At 39.2% G+C, this 16,157-nt stretch overlaps 1 protein-coding gene across 1 annotated transcript in view; it reads right to left on the reverse strand.

The window, feature by feature from the left end:
• adamts7 (ADAM metallopeptidase with thrombospondin type 1 motif 7) overlaps positions 1–16,157 on the reverse strand; it is a 142,092-nt gene that overhangs the window by 48,568 nt on the left and 77,367 nt on the right. The window contains exons 14-18 of the mRNA XM_088004166.1: positions 13,805–13,925; positions 13,214–13,458; positions 10,706–10,847; positions 3,493–3,619; positions 244–457 (exon numbers count right to left, since the gene is read on the reverse strand). Coding sequence (XP_087860292.1) covers positions 244–457; positions 3,493–3,619; positions 10,706–10,847; positions 13,214–13,458; positions 13,805–13,925 — 849 coding nt within the window. The remainder of the gene's footprint in view (positions 1–243; positions 458–3,492; positions 3,620–10,705; positions 10,848–13,213; positions 13,459–13,804; positions 13,926–16,157) is intronic.

Raw genomic sequence — 16,157 nt, forward strand, 5'->3', positions numbered from 1 at the left:
AATACTGGGACTAAAAAGCAAAACGGCCAAGGTTATGAACTGGATAAAACGCCTCAGCTTAGCTTTGAGTTATCTGTATCTGTAAAGACAGGAGGGAAATGAAATAACGGTGCCATTCGTCTGGCACTTTGAAAAGTCTGACGTGTGAAAACACAGAGATATATTAATTAATGTGACGCACAAGCAAAAGAAACAAACTTGTGCATCTTTCTCTCCGTCTGTCGGAGGACAGCAAAAACTGACCTTTGACCAGCTGCCAGCGTTCCAGTCGGCAGGGCAGGGGACGTGTGTGTTACAGGGGGACGTGGACTCAGGTTTGGGGATGTGCTTGCAGTCGCTGGGATCCAGAGCTTCCCGCTCCTCCGCACTGACAGCTTGGACACAGAGAACCGTCCTTTTAGCCTGGCCCAGGCTGCCACAGCTCGCTGAGCACTTATCCCAATCTCCAACCCACCATCTGCACAGGCGGCACAAAGAAAGCAACGATTTCCAAATAATCTGCACGGCCGGGGTGAAAATGACTGCGCCTCGCCGTGGTCCTGATGCGGACCCGCCAATTCGGCAGTGCGGCGAAAGGTTCTGCGAGTCGCTTTCATTGTTCCCCACACAAAATGTTCATAATGTGTCAGGCATAGAGTAAAAGAAAAGCTGCTCAATGAAAATGACTCAAATTTCGTTCAATGAAGGAGGATTTTGCCCAGATGCTGAACACACATCTTTCTGCACATTGTGGTGAACTGAAATGGTAAAAGAGAGAGAGAAAAAAATGATTTTTTTGATGAAACTCATTGTGTACAGCAGCAATGGAAGTGGAAGAGACAAGGGCCTCTAAAAGATTTTTCTCTTCCATATTTCTATGCAGGTGCCAAAAGAGTAAGAAAATAATGTGGGTGAAATGTTAGCATCATAAACAAATAAATAATGGCTTAGTGTTACACTTGCAATTGAAGGAACGTATAAAAACACAAAATGTCTTCAAACTGAGAGCCGTAACTTTGGTAAACACACTAAAGTAACTGATGAAATGAAAGCTAATCTATTTCAGCCTCATAACTCTTAGGAAGAAATATGAAATCCTCACCAAGTCGGCCGTTTTATTCTGTTCCAAGCAAATCTGTAAGTGAATAATTTAATAAGTGAATGAATGAATATGGAAACACGAACCGAAGGCATTTTAGGAAGTACTTAGTATGAGACCCACAGCTTTTCTAATACTTCAAGCCATGGAACAGAAAACGATGCCAGTTCCAGCTCTGTCAAAGGTTTCCACCAGATCCAGACTCTTCGGTAGTAACGTCATCGAGTTCATTTGTTTTCACTAAACAAAAGGTTCAGAATCTTTAGTTCAGCCTGAAGAAACGCAGGCAGGCACTTCGCCATCAATACACCTAGTACTGACTGCGGGAACGAAGAAAGCCTCCAAAATTTTAAAGTCCATCTGTGTCTTTCCAACAGGGGTAATTGCTGCCATCTGCCCTGCTCCTTTAGCTGAAACACAGCTGCATGTCATCAGCAATGGTGAAAATGTGCTTGTCATATTTTCATGCATCACTGCGATGAAAAACAAATTAATGTTCCCACATGATTTCAGTGGCAATCTCAGATTTAAGAGTCGCACAATCATCCACAATCTCTATGTCTGCCTCTCCTCGGGGCACTGAACATTGTTTTAGCTTGATTTGATTTTTTTTTTATAGATTTTTTACTTATTTATTTATTTTCATTTCAATTCTGATAACTTGCAGTTTTGTTTCTGCCCATTTCTCGTCAACATCTGTGTACATGTCCTACTTTGAAGATCTTACTGCCAGGCTGTGTTGATGTCTTTACTGACAACTTGCACATTTTAAAATCTTAACATTTTTGGGGTGTGTGGTGCCAACTTAAAAAGCAGCCAGCCAAGAACAATCAACATCTTTTACCCAATTCTCTAGTTTTATTTTCTTGAATGACTTTTAGAATCTTTTTACTTGTTTCGGCAAACAGATTTAATTTTTTTAGACACTTTTTTTGTCAGTCCTTCATTCATTTCTCTCTACACGGGATAATTTTCTTGTCTGCCTTCCCTGTAAAAGAATGTAATTCTATATTCTATAAGAATACAGATTGTATATTTCTCTCAGGAATCGTATTGATCTTGAAATGTTGTCAACTGCAGAAAAATCAAATTAACTGCAAAACACAGATAAGAAGCCGAGTTTCTTGAGTGCAGACTTCAACATGTAATCACAAGAGTAATAATCTTTGGAAGGTAATTTGACCTTCTAAAAAAAAAAAAAAAAGCTATAATCTCTCTTTATTTGGTTTTGATTGCGGCACTTCATGTGTAAGAAGCTCTCGATGTCATTATCCAGGCTCTCACAGGACCGCGGTCGTGTTTAGTTGAGAAATTAAGCAGACGAGACGAATCACTCCTGCCTGGGATCTTCAGATGTAAAGAACAAAAACAACTGAACTCAAACCTATGATGAACTCCATAAACAAGAAGGAGAGAAAGCCGAGAGAAATGGGTGAAATGGGGACAATTAGTGAGTGAGAATAAATAGAGACTGAAAATGAGTAGGTAACGGGAGCTAGAAATGGAAACGACTTAAAAAAAAATAAAATGATGGCAGGGAGTAAGAGGCAAGACATACCCCAATTTACATAAGGTTTAAAATCAAATAAAAATGCATTGAATCTCCAAAAGGTGAAGACAAGACCGACACAATCATGTCTGCAGTGATTTCAATTCAGAGCTACTTTCAGTTTTCAGAGAAAATGTAGTTTCTTTTCTGATTCTACCAAAGTTAACAAGCTACAACTTTGGTATCAAAAAATGTGTGGAAGTAAAAAAGAAGAAGGAGGGAAAAAAAAAACATGCTCTTTGATCTTGAGTTGGATGGTCTGTTATGAAGTAAGAAAACCTGCATTTGATGGTGGGGCGACATGCCTTACCTTTACTGTAAAACCAGATCATGGTTTCTTAAAATAAACAGGCAAAAATGAAAAAAAAAAAAAGTACTTATCCTCTGAGATCAGGGAACCTTTAAGGAGCTAGGATGAAAATTTTACATAAAAAAAAATAATAAAAAAAGAGTATCTCAAGTATTACTTCTTTTTTATATTATGTGAAAGATGCGCTTGTCTGGCAAGACATCATATCACATAATCGATATAATTGGTAGTTGGGTTGCCATGTAGATGTAAAACAAGTCAGAAGTCAGAAAGGAAATGAATGAAGCATGGATAATCTGAAACAGATTCTGCTCAGGATCGCATATAATCTTGGGCCTCGTCTGAAAATACCTATAATCCTACTTCAAAAGCCTAAGCAACAGAAGGAATTGCATTTTGTCATTAACGCCACATTAATACAGATTCAGGCTTTTTCTTATTTCCAGGGTAAAGCCTTAGAAGCGTGGAGAATGCAGCAGGAAGCAAAACGCGCCGTGTTTGTCTGAGAAACCTCAGCGTGTCGTAAATCACAGCTCGTCTGGATGGCCGACTCACATGGCAGGGCACGGATCTCTGGAACAGCTGGTTCGGTTGTCATCGGGCCGAGTGGACGGGTCACAGAGATGCTCCTCGGCTATCCCGGTTGTCTTCTCCACACAGTAAACAATCTGCCTCTGCACACCTGGAAAACAAGTGGGAGGAGAAAGAAAAAAAACAAACTTTTCTGACAGGGCCATGACACGGAGCAACAGCAGAATGTTTTTACTTTACAGTCCTGGGAAAAAGAGATTCCCATAGTAGCACTGGCAGACATGGGGGGGAACCCCCCCACCCCACTACATCAGACCCTGCTGCTATCATGTGCCATCACCTGGCTAAGAGGGGAGAATGGCAAGTACTTCCAGCTAAAGCAACGAGCAAGTATCTCAGGTTCTGGCAACAAGCTGGTCTGGAGTGTAGAGATGTGTGCTAGGCACAGTGGCAGGAAGGAAATAAATCATCAATTACTGCAAGGAGGAAACCATCGCTGCCTACGGCGAGAGAATCCTTCACGCCCTCTGTTTGGTGCTTTTGTGCTCCTGCTTGGAAAGCAAACGGAGATGAAAATTTCTTCTGCTATCAAGTTGGTGAATGCTGAAGGCAGCCTGTAGCAAAAAAAATGATTTTAGATTATCCATTAACCTTTTAGAAAAACCTTCCCCACAAAGCAGGTCCAGGTCCAGGTTATACATTTCCTGTTGGTGTTTTGTTCGGTTATTTAATTGTGAAGCCTGTCACTGGAGTAATCTGATCTGCCCCGTGTGTTGCCGACGTCTTGCATTCCCAGATCGCCTCTCATCCCAAGAAATTTGCAAAGTCATCAGTTGCCACTGAGCCTTTCCAGAGTTTGCATGAAGGATCGTTTGCTCTCCAAAGCCTCTGTTCAGCTTCCTAGTATCAGCATTTAGAGAGAGTTAGGTTGATTAGATCAATTCTGTTTCATAATTTGATTATTCTTCACTGCTGAATTCATGCTGCTACTTAACCCCGCTAACTCATTAAAGAAGCTGCAGCTCTAGAGAATTTGAGGACGTTCAGTTATTTGAGTGCATGGTTCATAGATTTAAACAGTACCTGGCTTACAGTCCAGAGCAAGTTATATGGGTGAGACCTGTGAATCCTAGCTGACATTTCTTTCCGAGACTTTTCGTCTAAAGCCATTTTTGCTAAGACTTTTTATTCTGACACAGAGGATGTGCTAATGTACAGCTGCAAGTCTTAATCTGTCATAGAAGGGAGCAAATTAGGTTAAGGTCATACAAAGTAACTTGGCCTATAAGTACTATGGAAATGAATAGTATTATTTTATATTTAATTCAACATAAAACAACATGTGCTGCATCAGCAGATATTTCCAATATGCTCACAAAAAGATAGACTAAGAAATGTTGGGGAAATGCTAAAAAAAGACATAGAAATATCCAATATTCACACTGTGACAGTGACTACAGCACTTTTTTTTTTAATTTTCAAATCTAAATGTAATGCACATACCCTCTAAATAATGATAAATGAAAAAGATAATTTTCTTAAAGTATAAATGCTTTTCTTTTTAAGCTAAAGCAGGAGCTGCGTCATTTTACGTATGAAAGAAACATTGCTTCAGTTAATAACAATACATGTCATAGCACTATTATTATGAAAAACAATCTTAATTTTCAAAGGATTTTAATTTAGTTTTGTGGAAAATACATTAACAGCTTTGTTGATGTATTTTTCCCCCCTTGTGTACAGAAATGACTTAATTATTTCCAAGCAATTTAGCCTGGCATTTCCTGCATTAGAGCTGTATGCTGAACACACCGAGGAGAAAAAAGCCAAACATACGGCAGCCTGGTCAGAAACACATTTCAGTAACTAGCCTCCTTCTCGAGCCACTTTGCCTTTCAAACTGTATTTACACACAGCAGTACATCTAAGGACACCTCTCCTTAAGCTCTGACAGGTTTATCTCCAACTCCCTGCACATTTCCTCTCACCCTCTGGAGGGGACTTTCACTCTGCAGGAGCAGGAAACAACTAACAACCCCCTGCTCTGATCCTTCTCCGGGCCAGAGTGCGAGTCTGATAGCTAATTTACAAACAGCATCTTCCAAAATGTCAATAGGACCAGGTTAGACTGAAAGACAGACTGAAAAAGAGGAAGAGCAACAAAACAACTGGAAGACCTTCTAGGGGAAATGTTTATTCAGAAATACATTATATTCATTTTGCATGAGGGTACATTCAGTTCTTTTTTTTTGTTTTTTTTTGTCATCACTAAGAAACAGACACCATTTTCCTCTCTGTGTAAAAAAACAGAAGTCTAGTGAAAGAAAATATGGTTGCTATAATTTGTTTTAAAGGAAATAATCTGTTTGGATGCAAACTCATGTATTTAAACTTTCTTTGTTGTCACACACTGACGCGCGAATGATTGCAGGCTCTCCTCTGTACTACTAATGCACCGATTTCCCAAACAGCTACTTAACATTAGAGTTTAACAAGAAATTAATGCCATTTTGCCATTTGCTGCAACCCCCCCAGACCCCCCTCCACCCCCGCAACCCCACAAATATTTGGTGAGCCTCTCATAAACCGCCTACATGAACAATTTCAATCAGCACAAGCCTTTCATGAGTGATTATGAGGAGGCTGCTGAGGAGAAAGGCTGATTCTCGCATAAAGCGATAGCTTACAAAGAACAGACCCTCTTTTAGTTTTAAAGGATTGAGAACATAAAAAAATAAATAAAAAGCAGTTTAAATCACCACATGAGGTAAAACTGAAACAAGACAATCAGATATATATATATATATATATATATATATATATATATATATATATATATATATATATATATATATATATATATATATATAATTTCTCTTTTGAGCAACTCTTGCAGGAGTTGATGAACTCTTACTTTCAGTCCACATTTTACTCAGAGGGTCAAACAGCACAACAGTAATATAATACACCACTGAAAGTCTATATATAAACATCTGCATCTCTATGGAAAAAAATAAACACCGACGCAAATTTGGTTCCCAGCCGAAGTCGATCCGCTCCTCAGTCATATGAAAAACAATCGAACGACTAAATTTCTTGGCGAAAAATGTAAGGACTTTCCTTGAAGAGATTAGCCACTGATTTGCTAGATCTGTGGACGTTGGCCGATATTTGTACTGACAAAGGAAACAAAAAGTAAAAAAAAAAGGAAAATACTAAAGCATGTTCTTGTTTATGTGATACAAAATCCTACTGAGGTTGTCTTGCTGATTACTCAAGTGGCATTCATCCATATAACACTCACCATTCGCTGCTGTTCACTGAAGTCTTCACTCATGTCTCTGTTTTGCCCTTTGTTTTGTCTGAATGTTGTGATTTGCCCTAATGTGTCCTTTCCTCCTTTTTGTGCTCTTTCCTTTGGTTTGTTATTTTGTTTATATTTCCTTTTAATTCATGTAAAGCACTTTGAATTGCGCTGTTGCTGAAAATGTGCTAAATAAATAAAACCTTACCTTACCTTTCACTGAAGTCTTCAAAGGCCTGTTTGTTCTCAAAAAGGCCTTATGAAAGATGTTTTTTCTGTTTTTAAAAAATAGAAATACAAACTATGATTTATTAATAACTTCAATACTTCTGGTTTAAATGTCTCTAAGACATATTTGAACTTTAATGGCAGAATAAAATGAGTGCACTATATCTACAACAGACAGGAAATGAATTCATCCAACTGGCACAACATGCATTTACTTAACTTATGTGCATATTTCATCAAAATGTAAAGAGACACAAAATAAATGAGAACATGATGGGAAGCATTATGGAAAACTAATGTTTGCACATAATTATCTAAAATATGGTTATGAGCTGCTCCTATTCAGAGGCAACTTAGTATCTATTTCTGCGCTGCTGGATTAAACAGAGAATCCCCCCGCAAGGTGGTGAGAGGGACATGTAGCAAATACTAAAAAATACTTTTTATTTATTTTAGGAGCAAGTGGGGTGAATGCATCAAAGTTAAAAAAAAATAATAATAATCAAGGACTCCCTTGCTGTGCGGACGGCTTGCTGCCTTACTGAGCACCGGCCCAATCAGATTTGCTGAACTGGTCAAGCTGGACGGGGTCCTTGAAAAATCCTTTCAAAATCAGAGTCACCAAACAGATTAGATTTTACTGGAAAGCTACTTCAATGCTGGTTTTACTCCACGGTCAAGTAGTTTGTTTTTTTTTTTGTTTTTTTTAAATCATTATTTCTTCATCAGACTAAAACATTTTATTGTTTTATTTGATTCCCACTTTAAAGGCTCAGACTGAGCAAAAATGCCCCCAGTAGAGGTTTAATACATAAGTTAGTTTTAATTTAGAAAAGCACAGCATCAAAAGACTATTGTATGAAATTTAATTTTAGAAAACAAAATGTTAAACATTTGTTGAGCAGGAAATGCGATGGGGCTTTTTTAGGGGACTTCTTTATTAAAGGGAGAGTTTTACACAAAATGTACGTTTGGTTTTTTTTACATGTTATGTAACATTGTTCCCAGATATTGCAACTTCTGAAGCTGCATTTTCTTCCAGACATTTTGAATAAACTGTGGGTTTTCCACAAAAATTAGAGAAATGGATATACTCAGAAAATATAAGTGTGAAACTTTAAAAAAAAATCAAACTATTACTCTTACATATCTATAATCCCTTATTGCTTTTTAAAAGAATTAATTTTTCTCCTGTCGCAATTTTAAAAAAATGGTTTAACTTACCCAGGTTTTATAAATGTATAAATCCCTCAGAAAAGTGTCAAGTCACAGAACCTACTCAGGTTTCTAGCTGCACTTTGTGCAGCTGCTCATTTTGTGCAGTGGGAGAGCAACAATAAAATGCTGACTAGTCCATGTTTCACAAAAAGAAAAAAAAAAAACATAAGTTTTTGACATGTCATGCTGATTCTGTTACTTCTGGCTGAGTTTTTTTTTTTTTTTTTTTTTACCAATTTGTTTCCAGATGTCTAACTAAATGCATACTCTGCTGTACAAAACTGCATTGCTGCCTACAGCAAAGTCTTCACCCAGAAGCGACCAACGTAACTTCGCCTGATTTCAACCCAAGCATCGGCTGAAGTGTCTGTGAGGACACCTCGACTCAGATTCAGGGCCTCAGTATTGATGAGAGAGAATGGCCACAAGCCGGCGTCCCTCAGCTTGGCGCCCCGTTTGGCAGGGGGGCCCTCATCTGTCTGGGGATCAATGGCTCATTTAGCAGGACAGCCGTGCTGCGTCTTCCTGGAGGAAAACGTGACATTTGGACGAGATTTCATGTCCGTCTGGCAAGGGAGGTTTGAAAGAAAAAAAAACATGCACCGCGCTTTTCATCTTTGCAAAACATCTTTTGAGTCATATTGTTTTCTTTCCACTGCACAACTTTAATGTGTTGGTCTTTCACATTAAAGTCTAATAAAATATACGCATGTTTATGGTTGTAATGTGGTATGGATACTTTTGATTCATAATCTACAGGGAATGGCTTCTTCCGTGGAATGAGACACTAAATTCTTTATGGAAAACTCACTTCTTTGTGGCTTATTTCACAGAGTACGTTTAAAAGGTTTGAAGGAAAATTCAGACTGGGAAGGATTCAAGTAAGAAATGTAAATACATTTATCCCTTGTCTGAAGAATTGCATCTAAATGTTTTCGTAGACTCTTGAATCATAAATCGTCAAAATGACTTCAATTACCTGCGGGAATAAGATTGCTCTGTAGACTTCAAAACAACAACAAACAAATAAAAACAAGCCACAAACATCTCAAACACTCCACAGTTACTTACCATATACGTAGAATGGTTTGAAATCTGAGATATTTTTAAGCTCGAGAAGCACTTTTTCTTGTTTAAATAACATGAATCAAATGTGACTCAGCTTCGTTTTAGATCACCTACAATCTCACACAATCGCTCACCTTTCACCTTTCTGCAGAGGCTGTGTCATAACGAGATGATGAAACACTAGTCAGAGTCAGAAATGAGTCACCATCATTCATTTATATCCAGATTTAAATAAATCAAACGTAGGAGACCGAGAACGAACGTGTAAGAGTGGTCCAGGAGAATATGGAAAAAAAATACTTTAAAAAAAAAAAAGAAAAGTTTTTAAGGAGTTTCACGAAAGTTTTCAACAGATCTGAGGATGCTGCTGCAAAGTCACCGCACCCTCGTGAGGATCAAACTAAATCTCCAAACAGCCAAAGGCGTTTGGTGAGAAGACTTATCTGCTCAACGGCACAAGCAACGCGTCTTCAAGTCTCCACCTTACAGCAGGATTAGGCCACTAGCTTCTAATATTTATTTCTGGGATGTGCAGAAAAAAAAAACAAAAACAAACAGAGCCACAGCTACAAGGGCCCAAATGAACATGCTTCTCTCTATTTAGGTCTTTGGAAAAGCTCAGCAGTAAACAGAGTAAAATGATGCAGCTTGTGACGCAGGTTTGCTGACGTAAGGCTCGTGCTTTAGTGTGATGTGAGAGAAAAAGGATAGGTTTTGCTTTTTTTTAAGGTTCATGAGAATATTGGCACAGGACGTAATCAGCAGACGAACGGAAGATGAATATTACCTCAACACAAAGGCGGGTCGATAATCAAGCTGCCAGCAGCACCAAGTGGAGGAGCTGATGTGGTCAGATGAGTTTCTAACAAGCGGCTTTGTGCACAGGGACATCATGCTGGAGCAAATTAGACTGCTCTCTGCGCCCACCATCAGCAACACGTCTGATGAGAGGAACATTTTTATAGAAGGAATTTCCAGCCCTTCATCAGAGCATCAGAGAGCAAGCTGCTTTGAAGCCGAAGGGTCACCGGGACGCATTTTCTCCCGCGTTTTCTAGACTGCATGAAAGCAGTTTTAGGAGCAATCTGTGTGGATTTCTGCCCGACACTTTGATACCCGACATGTTGCAGCCAGCAGATCAAAGCACCGGCCCTCAGATGTTCGTCTTCACACACCGCTCGCCACCTGTAATGGGTCCGTACTCAAAGCTGCTGTAATCGCGGCATGCAGCGGTTAGGTTTGTGGAAAAAAAAAAAAAAAAAAAAAAATAACATCATTTCAAATGCAGCAGCACAAGTTTTTTGTTATCAGTTCTTGAGAATGTGTCACATATGGGAAAAAAAAAAACTGCAAGTAATCTCATCCTCTCTTTTTTTTTTTTATCGAGCTTTTAAAGTCTGAGGCTAAACCTAATCTTACCTCTTCCACAGGTAACGCTGCACTCGGTCCACGATCCGGGTTTCCAGAAGTAAACACGCCCGGGACTGTCGTCACCCTCCGAGACATTTTGACTGACTGTGTACTCGTATCGCACTCCTGGATTGGTCTCCTGAAACAGAAGCTGGGACATGAGGCGGAATCGTTACAAAAGTCCGCTGTTGGTGTAATCAGAAGAAAAGTAGATGGCACTAAACCAAAATGAAGCAGAGATGCTGCAACTTAAAACACACAGATCTGAGCTGGGAAACTAGAGACATGCGAGTGCTTCTACTAGTCTTAACATAGAAGTTCAGATGTGGCTCATTTTACAAGAACTTTTAGAGCACAAAATAAAAGTAATAAAAGGAGTAAGAAATGTGTTTTCACCAGTTTTTCTGTCCAGCTGGTGTTGTAACCCCATTCTTTATCTCACCAACCTTTGCTGTCAATTTAAGTAGGAATAGCTGGAGGTAGCAAACAACTGTCACTTCCAGATTTGATTTTAAAAAGTTATTACTTTTGGTTTCCTGGCAGTGATCAATAAGTAAAAACAACAAAAAAAAAGAAGAACAGCTGAAGCACTACGATCACCTCAACCCATCAACAAACCTGCAAAACATTTTCAGGGACATTTTTCTTTTTTGACGCAAGATAAATTAAAATAAAGAGAACCGAGTTAATTCCAGGTCCAGAAAATGAAAACTATCAAGCAAAAAAGATAAAAAAAGAGATAAATAAAAACCTGATTGACTGCAAACGGACTGAGAAGAAAAGAACATTTAAAATGTCATTAAGTGAATGTGTTTGCAAACTTTCGTATTATCTCATCAAAATGTGAACAATTGCGCAAAAAAAACAACAACAAAAACAATTCGGCAGTAAGCAGAAATGTAGACAATGGGAGAATATTTTCAATTAAATGATCAAGTTCAACTCATTTGAATTCAGTAATGCAGACAGTTTCACAATAATTTACAAACATTTTACCGCATGCCAGAAATTCAATTAAAATATATTCATCACAAGGCGAATATGTGATTTGCTGCTGAACTGATAAGTTTGCACATTTACTTTAAAGCAGAGGGAAGACGTACTGGGATACTATACAAGGTATAATCAAAGTACAACATATTTCTGTACAAGATCAGCTGAGTGATTTGTGTGAACCAGAAACATAACGAATGTGTGCGAGCTGCAATCCTATCATCCATCCATCAATTTAAAATAATTTTACAATCATGTTTCTGAACTGCAGGAGGAAGTCAGAGTACCCAGAGAAAACTCCATGGAATGCAAACCAATTCTTAACTTTTATGTGATGCATTTTGTCAAAAACCTTCGTAGACTGGTTCCCTGTGTCTGCATTCGAAACAGATTTGCACTCAGCATTTACATTTGAAAGTGAGAAAACTGAGAGAATCAGCTCTGAATGAAGGCGGCGGATGGCAGCGAAGTCATTTACTGTGCTTTTGTTGCAGCCGGTGGAATAAAAAACTCCCAACATGCTAGATGGAATAAAGGAATCAATTAGACACAAGGAAAGACATTTCCCCTCCGTCTGAGACCAAATGTGAAAATAGAATAGCTTCTTTAAGAAAATGGGGGAGAAAAAAAAAATCCCCTCCAAATTCACAACAAACGGCATCAAGAAAAGGGTCGGAGGTTTGGCCACACCCCTCCAACATTAAACGGACTGATGCATCATCTCAAAAGAGAATCGCATGCAAAAGAGTGGAGGAAGCTCAAAGTGTTTCGCAAGAAGCAATTCTAACTTGCCGAGGGGTTTGCAGCTGAAAAACATGGAGATGATTTAATCTGCTGTTTTTCTGCTACCCTCAGTAAGTTTCCAGCCAAACTTTAGCGCGCCGCTCACTCCGAGTCGGAGAGAACTGTCACAGGAAGAAGAAAGACGTAAATCTTAGTTGTTTTTCTTTTTGAACGACTTAATCAGTTCCTTAATTTTGCCGTGAAGAGGTTCTTGGCTCACTCTTCTTCCCAACGTTGGATCACTTTATTACGGCTTTCAGACATTCCTCAATGCTGAACTTTTACATTCCTGCTACACCATTTTAGTTTGTGATGTACAAATTAATCGGGCAGAAAATCTGACAAGAGTTTTCCTTAATCCACCCAGATTTTTCCGTCTGACCCATGACCATCAGTTCAAAGCGTGAAAACGAAACACATGCTGCCACGCCCTCCACCCAGAAGAGGCCGAGTCTTTGCAGCTGCAAATACACGTTCAGCTCTATGAGCTCCTTATTGTGCAGAATGATCTTCTTCAGAGTTACATACCAGAATTTTTGAATCTGACCTTTTAGCAGTTTACAGATTGATCTCTAAGGTCTCTACTTTCTCCTCAGCACTCTCTTGATTGACAACATTTTCCCTGACTGTAGGGGCAAAAACAAAATAATTCATCTGTTGCTTTTATTCTAAACAAACAGTACACTGACCCTAGCCCTAACCCTACGAAAGGAGGTGTTGGTTTTTAAGAGAACGTCCTACCTGAATCCACAGCGGCTCCATCGTGGGCCCAGGAGACGTCAGGTTCTCCAGCTGTCCCGTCCTCTCGTAGGTGAACACGGCTCCCGCCGCCTTGTATTCCCCGTTCCACTGGATCGTCCAGCCTCCGTTCAGAAAATACTTGCCGGGGTTGTCACTCCGTAGCGCCAGGAAGTTTCCGGCTTCAGTTACCTCTTCGATTAGGATGTCCCAGGCTCCCTCCGGGATCAGTCCAATGTCTACATAGCCTAAACAGCAATAGGAACAAATACGAACAAATTAAATGAGCATGCAAGGTAGGAATTAAGAACATTCAGAAAAGATATAGCGCAAGTTTCAGCTTAAGCAGAAGTTCATATTTCTGAAAGTTTTTTTTTTTCCTTCTTTTTTTTTTTAGAAGTTGTAAACGTGCAACTATAAAACAATGGTGACCACTAACATTTCAGGGGTAAAATGAAAAAAAAAACAAGAATAAAAAAATCTTCATTGGTTAAATTAAATCCACAGATGTCTTTTTTTTTTTTTTTTTTATCATATCATACAAATTCGCCCTTTATGGCGTGTCAAAGCATCCCAATCGGTAAAAAAACGTACCGAAACCTTCCCTCTCTTCAAACGTCCTCCTGACGGTTGTGCAGGTGGAGCCGTTGCCGTTGCAGACGCCGCAGCGATCCTCGACTGAGCTGGAGTTAATCACATAATCGCAGCCGATGCTCTGCAACAAAACAGGCCAAGAGGTGTCAGACGGCATCCCAGCAGACTTTAAGGCCGACATCCGTGGGAGGGAACGTTTAGCGTTTGTCTCTAGAGAGATAAGCTCTCGAAACGGATCAATTTATATTTACTTTACCTAGAACATTAAAAAAAACACCACAAAAACAGCTCACAAGCGTTGAGTTCCAGAGGAGGGCGACACAAATAAGAACGTGTCGTTTTAGGTTTTTTTTTTTTTTTTTCTGTTGCTTTGCTGTTTTTATCTCCTTCCATGCAGAGTTGCTGCTCCCACCAGGAGCACAAATAAAAAAAATAAAAAAAGCATAAAATTTAACAGAGTTAACAAAAGAGAGAGAGAGACTCAGCGGTAGACGTCAGTTAATTAAATTAAATGATATGAGCAAAATATTATTTTAAGACAGCGCGGATGTGTTCATGCTGGTTTCACACCATTCCAGGTGAAGCAGAGATAATGAAAATGAGAAGCTTTTAAGTTAGTCGATCAGGTTGTTTTTGATGTGAGGAAACCAGCAAAAATTATTCCTGCGGCGCTGTAATTAGATTTATTTTTTAATTCAAAATGTCGGACCTGTTTGAACCTCCTTATCTGTGCATGAATAAATAACAGCTGCAGGTCAGCATAGAAATTTAGAAAAACAGCAACAAAAGTTGTCAAACTTTCTTTCCCTGAGGACAGCAAACCTGATTCAACCCTGTAGCATCCCGAAGAAAAACAAAAACAGAAACACGCCACGCAACTACATTGCAAATGTCGATGCTGCCTTGCGTGAGCCGTACTGTTTGTTGTCCTGAAGATCAATACATTTCTATCAGCAACACATTTTTAATAATTAAGAAACTCCACAACTCAGAAATAAATGAAGAAAGTTGTAAAATGGACACTTTGGAAAAAAAAAAAAAAAGCTGTGAAGTTGATGATTAAAGTAGAAGAAAACAGACTATCCTAAAACTGCCTCAGCAACATTGCAGACTTATTTTTCACAACAGAATAAAAGTTAGAGAGTCTAATTGGTGCGGAGACTCTGATCTCAGTTAAACAACGTAAAGGAGAAATAAACGACAAACAGCAAATAAAAAAAGATTATTCTTCAATAACGCGGTGACTTTTCCGTTACTAAAGCAGGTAAGTCAAAGAGTATTTGGGTGAGTGACAAAAAAATGTCACTAAATGTCATAAAGCCGGGTCTGACCGGTGTCCACTCGGCACGCAGACGAGCGTCTATCAGCGGCTGGCATTTTAGCCCGGGGTGAAAACACCGTGTTGCGCTCTCGTCTATCTGGACAGATAACGGCGGCTCACTCTCCTATCGGCGTGCTCATCGTCACGCAGAATGTCAAACACGCCGCACGCGGCCGCAGAGAAAACAAGGTGAGGGTTAAATTTAACGCCCGCATAATTAATGTTGTGATTCTGTCGAGCGAAGGAGATGCTGAAAGCTACACCTAAACGAGGAAGGTTTAATAAATGCATCTGGGGTTGGGCTAAAGCGATCAGTCAGTGAGGGGAAACTAATCGCCACGCAGCAGGCATTGGACAGAAACTTTGCGTAGCTCCAATATCAACAGACGAATTCAACATTAAAGTTAAGGTCACAATGAAAACAGCCAAGACAAGACGAGAAGCTTAATGCTGGACAGATTGGTAAAACACAGCTGGAAAAAGAAGAGAACTGGTGTTAATGGTCAAGTTAGAATTTCAGAGTAAGTAAAACCTCATAGCAACATCTGTGTGAATCTAATATTTCAGTATATTACAAATATGCTCTTTAAAAAAAAAAACAAAAAAAACTGTTTCTCCTACTGTTAAAAGTGTTTTGCAATAGAAATGCAACAGAAAGTTCAGGATTGCTGAATGGTGCCGACAGTAATGCAATAACCTTCCCCAGTCTGCCGACTGACAGAAGGCTGGTACTCTCTTCTCTTTATTACAAGAAAGACACATTTGCTGCTTTTGAAATATTTCTGAGAGGAACAAGAAATGAGGGTTATGGGATGGAAACTCCAGGCTCTGTTAAAACATCCTTTCTGTCAGGGAGAAGATTACAGACTTCATTCTAGCAAGTACACAGAGAGATTTGGGATATCTGGACGGTCTTTATTGTAGATGTTGCGTCACTTGATGTATTAAAATAAATGTCACGGGCAACAATATAATGATCACTGAGTTGTATTAAACATGGTACACTTTTTTTTTTTTTTCTGCTTACTTTTT

This window comes from Poecilia mexicana, unplaced genomic scaffold (genome assembly GCF_051168715.1).
Source record: "Poecilia mexicana isolate PSO_F unplaced genomic scaffold, ASM5116871v1 scaffold_3, whole genome shotgun sequence".
Taxonomy (NCBI): domain Eukaryota; kingdom Metazoa; phylum Chordata; class Actinopteri; order Cyprinodontiformes; family Poeciliidae; genus Poecilia; species Poecilia mexicana.